Below are 8,540 nucleotides of genomic sequence, written 5' to 3'. Positions count from 1 at the left end.
ATCTGCTATTAGGACAAATAGACAAAGTAGCAAAACATAATGAAGTGATTGTAATGGGGGATTTCAACTACCCGGATATTGACTGGGAAACAGAAACCTGTAGATCTCAGAAAGGAAAAAGGTTCTTGACAAATATTAAGGATAATTATCTCTCCCAACTAGTGCAGGAACCAACGAGAGGGAAGGCCGTGTTGGACTTAATATTGACTAATAGGCCTGATAGAATAACTGAGGTACAGATAGGGGGGCACCTAGGTAATAGCGACCATAATATTATCGACTTCAAAATGCCCTTCAGTAGGGTTATCAATAAGGGAACAACAAAAACATTAAACTTTAGGAGGGCGAAGTTTGATCAGCTGAAAGAAAGCCTTCAACTTATTGACTGGGACAAAGTTCTTAATCAAAGGAATACGAATAGTAAATGGGGAAACCTTCAAAAGAATTCTGAATACTCAGTGCGAGAGATATATACCGTATGGGAATAAAAGGGCCAGAAATAAGAGGAAACCAATATGGTTGAACAAGAACGTAAAAGGGGCGTTAAATAGCAAAAAAGAGGCATTCAAGAGATTAAAACAGGAAAACAGCAAGGAGGCACTAATGTGTTACAAGGAAAAAACGAGAACCTGCAAAAAACAAATAAAAATAGCAAAGGAGGAAACAGAGAGACGTATTGCTAGGGAAAGTAGATCAAATCCCAAACTGTTCTTTACGTATATAAATAGTAAAAGGATTAAATCGGATAATATTGGACCGATAAAAAGTGAGGAAGGCAAAATCATAGAGAAAGATGAGGATAAAGCTAATCTATTAAATAAATTTTTTTCGTCAACTTTCACAAAGGAAAAAGAACTAACAGGCGAAATGAGAAGTGACAAGCTTAATCCTCCACTAAGTATGACAAATCTAACCCAAGCTGGGGTACAGAAACGCCTCAGTAACATTAAAATAAACAAATCACCAGGACCTGATGGCATACACCCACGGGTACTAAGGGAACTAAGTAATGTGATAGACAGACCGTTATATCTTATATTTAAGGACTCTGTTGAGACTGGGTCTGTACCACTTGATTGGCGACAGGCGAATGTAGTGCCAATATTCAAAAAGGGAGCAAAAAGTAACACCGGAAACTATCGGCCGTTGAGTCTGACATCCGTTGTGGGCAAAATTTTTGAAGGCTTTATTAATGAGGCAATTATGGAGCATCTTGATGCTAATAATCTATTAACCCCGAACCAACATGGATTCATGAGGAATCGCTCCTGCCAAACTAACCTGATTGACTTCTACGAGGAGGTTAGCTCTCGAGTAGATCAGGGGGAACCAGTGGATGTCGTGTATCTCGACTTCTCAAAAGCATTCGATAGCGTGCCACATAATAGGTTGGTATACAAAATGAGAATGATGGGGCTGGGGCAAAATGTTTGCAAGTGGGTAGCTAACTGGCTAAAGGATAGAAGGCAGAGGGTGGTTATAAATGGAATATACTCAGATTGTGTAAGCGTCACTATTGGGGTACCACAGGGGTCTGTACTAGGCCCAATGTTATTTAATATCTTTATTAACGACATAGTCAACGGGATAAATAGTAAAATAGCAATATTTGCAGATGACACAAAGTTATGTAAAACAATTAATACAAAAGAGGATAGTGAAGACCTACAGAGGGATTTGGATAAGCTGGGTAGGTGGAGCATTAAATGGCAAATGAGGTTTAACGAGGAGAAATGTAAGGTCATACATATGGGAAGGAAAAATGGAAGTCACCAGTACTCACTGAATGGGAAATCATTGGGGAATTCAGAGATGGAGAAGGACTTGGGCATCTTGATTGATAGCAAACTAAATTGGAGTGCCCAAAGTCAGGCCGCTGCTGTAAGGGCAAACAGGGTAATGGGATGTATCAGAAGAGGTATAGCTGCAAAGGATGAGAACACTGTTCTTCCACTGTACAAAGCTCTGGTCAGACCACACTTGGAATACTGTGCTCAGTTATGGGCCCCAATATATAGAAAGGATATAAATGAGCTGGAAAAGGTACAAAGGAGGGCAACAAAATTAATAAGGGGAATGGAGGGACTGCAATACCCAGAGAGGTTGGCAAAACTAGGACTATTCAGCCTGGAAAAGAGAAGGTTGAGGGGGGACATAATAAATGTGTACAAATATGTTAGGGGACAGTATAGAGACCTTGCCCGGGATTTGTTCAAAAGGAGGGATATTACGGTAACAAGAGGGCATTCACTAAGACTGGAAGAGAAAAGGTTTCAGCACCAGCATAGGAAGGGGTTCTTTACGGTAAGAGCAGTGAGAATATGGAATTCACTGAGTGAGGAGACGGTAATGTCGGATTCACTACACCAGTTCAAGCGGGGACTGGATGCATTTCTAGATACCAGGCAGATTTCAGCATATACTTAAAAATAGAATAAAATAGTAGGTTGATACAGGGATTTATTCTGACTGCTGGTTTCAGAGTCGGGAGGGAATTTTTCCTCAGGTGAAGATTGGCCAAATCATTTGGGGTTTTTGCCCTCCTCTGGATCAACTTTAGCAATTACAGAACTAACAGGTCGAACTTGATGGGCGCAAGTCTTTATTCGGCTTTACTAACTATGTAACATTGCTAGGCACAGCTACCTGGGAGATAAACAGTGCTTGCGGACCAGCTAGGTGTTGAGGCTGATGGTGATGCTGAGCAGCATCAGCCCTGGCTGGACTGAAATGGGAGACCACAGAAGGTCCTGGACCCATTTCAAATCCACCACCAGACTGACGCCTAACAGAGGGTATATAAAATAGATATTCAACCAGACCCAAAAAATGCCTATTAGGTATATTAGAAGATTATATGGAATTTGACCCAATTTCAATAGGGATTTCACATATTTTATTTAAAACTAGGAAACATATTGCATCCAAATGGATTAACCCCTCACCTCCAGAAATTAGTGAACGCAAAAACAGGGTAAATAATATTATCAGATTAGAAAAAGGGGTATATAAAAAATGAAACTCAATGAATAAATTTGAGAAAATATGGGGCTTATGGTTGGATACACCTGGAATGCCATCAAGGGGGTTATTGTTGGAGAGACAATGACTTATGGGAGAAGGAGGCTAATGGCGAGGTCTAATGTTTCATTGTAATGTATATTGGAATTCATTAAATGTGGTATGGGTAATATAGCACACCTATATGTGTATAGGATTATAATGTTTATTACAATATTATGGTTATATAAGAGATTTCAAGAATGTTAATTGTAAGATATAGTAATTGCAAGTTATCAGACGGTAATGGGCAAGCTGAAAGGATATATAGGAGAGATGCACGTATGTCATCCTATGGTATGTTATTTTATTATTGTATGTACTGGTTTCCTGTTTTGTAAAAAAAAAAAAACTAATGAAAAACATCTCAATAAAAATGTATTGGATTAAAAAAAAAGATTAGAAAAAAGGCTTCTCCCCTATGTGGGTTCTCTGGTGCCTAAGCAAATTGGATTTCTGGTTAAAACATTTTCCACATTCTGAACAGGAAAAAGGCTTCTCCCCTGTGTGAGTTCTCTTGTGACTATCAAGAATCATTTTACAATTAAAACATTTCCCACATTCTGGACAGGAAAAGGGCTTCTCCCCTGTGTGGGTTCTCTGGTGCTTAATCAAACCTGATTTGTGGTTAAAACATTTCCCACATTCAGAACAGGAGAAAGGCTTCTCCCCCGTGTGGGTTCTCTTGTGACTATCAAGATTCATTTTACGATTAAAACATTTCCCACATTCTGAACAGGAAAAGGGCTTCTCCCCTGTGTGGGTTCTCTGGTGCTTAATCAAACCCGATTTCTGGTTAAAACATTTCCCACATTCTGAACAGGAAAAGGGCTTCTCCCCTGTGTGGGTTCTCTGGTGCGTAATCAAACCTGATTTGTGGTTAAAACATTTCCCACATTCTGAACAGGAGAAAGGCTTCTCCCCTGTGTGGGTTCTCTGGTGCCTAATCAAATTGGATTTCAGGTTAAAACATTTTCCACATTCTGAACAGGAAAAAGGCTTCTCCCCTGTGTGGGTTCTCTTGTGATTATCAAGAATCATTTTACGATTAAAACATTTCCCACATTCTGAACAGGAAAAGGGCTTCTCCCCTGTGTGGGTTCTCTGGTGCTTAATCAAACCTGATTTGTGGTTAAAACATTTCCCACATTCTGAACAGGAGAAAGGCTTCTCCCCTGTGTGGGTTCTCTTGTGACTATCAAGAATCATTTTATAATTAAAACATTTCCCACATTCTGAACAGGAAAAGGGCTTCTCCCCTGTGTGGGTTCTCTGGTGCTTAATCAAACCTGATTTCTGGTTAAAACATTTCCCACATTCTGAACAGGAAAAGGGCTTCTCCCCTGTGTGGGTGCTCTTGTGTGTATCAAGATTCATTTTACGATTAAAACATTTCCCACATTCTGAACAGGAAAAGGGCTTCTCCCCTGTGTGGGTTCTCTGGTGGCTATCAAGATGATCTTTCCGGTTAAAACATTTCCCACATTCTGAACAAGAAAAAGGCTTCTCCCCTGTGTGAATTCTCTTGTGTCTATCAAGAAACTTTTTACGATTAAAACATTTCCCACATTCTGAGCATGAAAAAGGCTTCTCCCCTATGTGAAGTCTCTGGTGATCAACAAAAACTGATTTCTGATTAAAACATTTTCCACATTTGGAACAAAAAAATCTATTGTCCGCTGTGTGTATTTTTTGATGCTTAAGAATAGACTTTTCAAAGGTAAAACTATTTCCATTTTCTGAATGTGAAAATGGCTTCTTTGCTTTAGGAGCAGTTCGTTTTTTAATGCTTATTTTATTTTGATTTTCCTTAGTAGTCGGTAATGAATCAGCAGACAGGATGTGTTTCATAGAATCAGATGATTGATGTTTGCTGTGAAGGGATGATGGTATATCTGAAGTAATGGCATTCACTTCAATTGTATCCTGTGGGATCTCAAGATCGTCAGAATTAAAAATCTCCTGTCTCTCTGATCTTCTGGTACAGTCATCTGCCAAGAAAAAAAAACAATTATTAATTTTGAATAAAATGTCCCTGAAATTTATATTTTTGAACATTTCTACTTAAAATGTCTAAACAAACACATTCCTGGGCTATATGGTAATCCAGGGAAATGAAGAGATACATGCTCAAGTTTAAAAATCTATTTTATTAGACACAAATCTAAAATATAGAGGAATATTTAAAATATTTTAAATATTCCTCTATTTTTTAGATTTGTGTCTAATAAAATTGATTTTTAAACTTGAGCATGTATTTCTTCATTTTCCTGGACTAGCATGTAGCCCAGGGATGTGTTTGTTTAGATTGATTTAGAAGTGGTATGCAATCTTTATTTATTTTTCTATGGGATTCTTGTGTTAATTGTACTTAAAATGTCTGTAGAAATGGCAAGTTATTGACAGAATGACAGTTCACAGTCTAATAGAAAACCTCATAGAATGAACCAGTAGAGCGTGGTGTCCAACTGTTTGTTCATTCTGCCTCCAAAATATGGAATAAGAAGCCACCAAACAATGTTATGTAGGCAAAAATAATAACAATAAAAACTTCTACTCATCTCACAAAAAACAAGTCCCCACTCAGGTCCATCATCTGTCAGTAGAAAAACAGAGGTTTCCACATTATTAGGCTCTTGAGAATCAACATGGCTTCCATAAATCAATCCAGTAATATCCGCTCTCCCAAAGTTAAGTTTCCCCCTCACTTCTGAGCCTTGCAGTGCGCCCAAAACAGATTTAGCATCCATGTATTTGACATTACTATAGTGAGAAGAACCCACTTAATTTATGGTGTGTGTCTCCTGGAGCACAATATGGGCACTATGGGTTGGGTAATAAAATAGCATATTTGCAATTTTCACTCTCCATCATCCACCGTGTGCTAATTTTTGGAAAGTGACTGTGAAGTCATAATAGTCACTTCTCCTATAGATTAATTCACTGAGGGTTATAATTTCCAAAATGGAGTCACTTGATGGGGATTTCTACTGCTCTGGTTTTCTGCCATTTTGTCATATTAGTGCTTCTACAAAAGGTGTGTACCATCTCCTCTGGGACATCTACTTCTCCTCCTGCTTCGACTTGTGTGACGTCTGCTTCTCTAACCAGGCACCGCCTTATTCATCTTGCAGGCAGCGCTGGTGATGGAGGAGACGTCAGAACCAGAAGCTCTGGGTGGCGCAGGCTCTGTCCACCACTAAGATTAGGGTTGCTGGGACCAGTAGTACCATCCAGTCTGGCAGTATGGGGGTGTGTGCTGTCCAGCTGGAGTAATCTGCTCCCTGCTTCAGCCATTTGGAAAGCACCGCACCCTACTAAAGCTGGAAGCATATTGCCGGAAGCTGCCAGATACAGCCTTGTTCTCCTCTGGTTCAGTCCTCTGTGCTCAGCTCCCGGCTTGTGTATTTGTTTCCTGTTGTGACCTCGGCCCATTTACTGACTACTCTTGTGTCTTCTGATTTTGTATTTTCTCTGCCCTCCTGGTTGTGACCCGGTTACCTGACTATTCTTCTTCCCATCTCACTCCACCGAATACCAGGTAACACCGTGGCCCAAGCCTAGGGGTCTCTGTGTTAGTCCAGATCCATGTAGAGGGGTTAAAGGGTGATGAGCAAAGTAATTTTTGAAATCTATAAACGGGTAGATAAGGCAAGCCTGTTCGTGGTAGCCATCTTTTGAGCTTCCAGGTGACCATAAACAGCTCCCCCGATACATTGTGTCTGCGAACTATTCCAGCAAAATCTGCATTCCTAATAGCTAAATGTCGCTCCTTCCCTTCTTAACCTGCCATGTGCCCAGACAGTAGGGTACAACCGTATATAGGGGATTGTCAGATTCAAAAGAAGTTGGAAAATAATTTGTAAGGTCCATTTGTTTTCTATTAACTTTGGAATTCTTCACAAAGGATATCACCATACAAAAGTGACACACGTCAGATTTCAAAAATGGCCCTGATTAGGAACAGAAAACTGGCTGCAGGAAGGGGCTAAAGCAGAGGATTACTGAAGTCAAAAACTGTGACTATAGACAATAAAACATCTACTGAAAATGATCAAACTCAACAGTCTTCATCAGAGAAAAATGAGTAACTAGTGGTGAAACCTCTCTGGGGTAATTAGAGTATGGGGCTCGGTGGCTCTTGGCAATCTAAACTATCGTATGGGACAATATTTTCTGTCAGATGAGAAGAAATATTAGACATTTAAAGTGAACTTTTTTTATAATACTGCAGAGCTGAGGTGTCTTAAATTTAGATCTCGGACATTTGGAAGAGGCAATGGAGATCTTTTTGAAAGAAAACCAGGGAGTTACAGACTCACATAAGTGAGGCAGGCTGATCCCACCACAATGAAACTATCATAGAGAGTGAAGGTGTAAAAAAAGAAAGAATATAAAAACATGTAACATCCCCAACAACAACGTATGTATGAGGGGAGAAATCCAACACTAAACTGGAGTTACACTAATTTATGGTGGACCATTGGATCTACTATGAGTCCTGACCAGAAGAGTAGAGAATGTATTAGTGCCCCCATTTCTGGAGAGATTGTGCAGTAATCTGAATTCCTTAGGATTGAAAACATAATGGAATTTATGACGTGGAGTGAATCCATGAAACCAGGGCTGGAGCCAACACATCTCCTGCAGGGGTGAATAAATGTATATTACAGCCATCAGCCACACACAGCTTAGAGATATATCATGGTGCAGGTGTAATGCTTTTTGTATAGTTAATCGCGATCCTGTTTGAAGTTAATTGGTTTTAAAAGATATTGAAAAGTCAGGATAAAGGGAAACTCTGTTGTTATTGTACAGAAATTCACACTTGGCCTCACTGCACATTTAATGTTATCGATCATAAAAGTGAAGTTTGGCCAGAAAGACTGGACCTGGTCTTGTAGGGACCATATGAGCACATTCAGCAGCACAGAAGGGAGAGAAGGTAGATTCATCTAATAAGATATCAGGGTTCTAGGAAGCCAACAGCATCATTACCCTCCGCTTTCTCTTACAGGCCCATCATAATATTTTTCTTCAAGTGATTTTCTAATTTGTCAGCACATTCTACGTACGCTGTCATTTGGCTTTGTAGTTTACAGATCTGAGCAGGTAACGGTCAGCGTCTTCTAAACCCAGGGGGTAGGTGGATCCTTCAGGTTGTAAGATCTATAGAAAAGGGCTTTCACAATTTCCCAAAGTAAACTGAACATTTTCGGACGGAGGAGAATGTTGTGATCTAGATGCAAAATGGTCATCACACGATTGTGATACGACCGGACTACACCACCGATAAAGCAGCCACAGCCGGTGACTGAGAAGAATCTGTGACTTCTCTGCATTTAGTGGTCACTACTCACCTGGGTAGTCATATGTAGGAATCTCCTCTTTACACCGCTCATCACCCCTCACATATGTCTCTGTAGTATTAATATGGGTCAGATCTTCACCCTGAAACAAATATTATAAAAGTCAAAGAC

The 8,540-nt window shown here is 39.8% G+C and overlaps 1 protein-coding gene across 5 annotated transcripts in view; it reads right to left on the bottom strand.

Moving 5' to 3' along the window:
* Positions 1–2,530: 2,530 nt before the first annotated feature.
* Positions 2,531–8,540, bottom strand: part of LOC141192334 (uncharacterized) — a 732,001-nt gene continuing 725,991 nt past the window's right edge. For 2 of the 5 annotated variants that reach the window (XM_073661844.1, XM_073661845.1), the window contains exons 6-7: positions 8,421–8,511; positions 2,550–5,051 (exon numbers count right to left, since the gene is read on the bottom strand). In XM_073661844.1, the coding sequence (XP_073517945.1) occupies positions 3,460–5,051; positions 8,421–8,511 (1,683 nt within the window). In that variant the 3' untranslated portion in view covers positions 2,550–3,459. Of the gene's footprint in view, positions 5,052–8,420; positions 8,512–8,540 lie in introns of all 5 variants that reach the window. The other 3 variants (XM_073661842.1, XM_073661843.1, XM_073661846.1) reach the window with 2 other exon arrangements.

This window comes from Phyllobates terribilis, unplaced genomic scaffold (assembly GCF_046119375.1).
Source record: "Phyllobates terribilis strain yellow unplaced genomic scaffold, ASM4611937v1 Scaffold_60__1_contigs__length_8166268, whole genome shotgun sequence".
NCBI classification, from domain to species: Eukaryota; Metazoa; Chordata; class Amphibia; order Anura; family Dendrobatidae; genus Phyllobates; species Phyllobates terribilis.
Note: the sequence above shows the minus strand (reverse complement) of the source record. Positions and strands in the feature narration are given on the sequence as shown.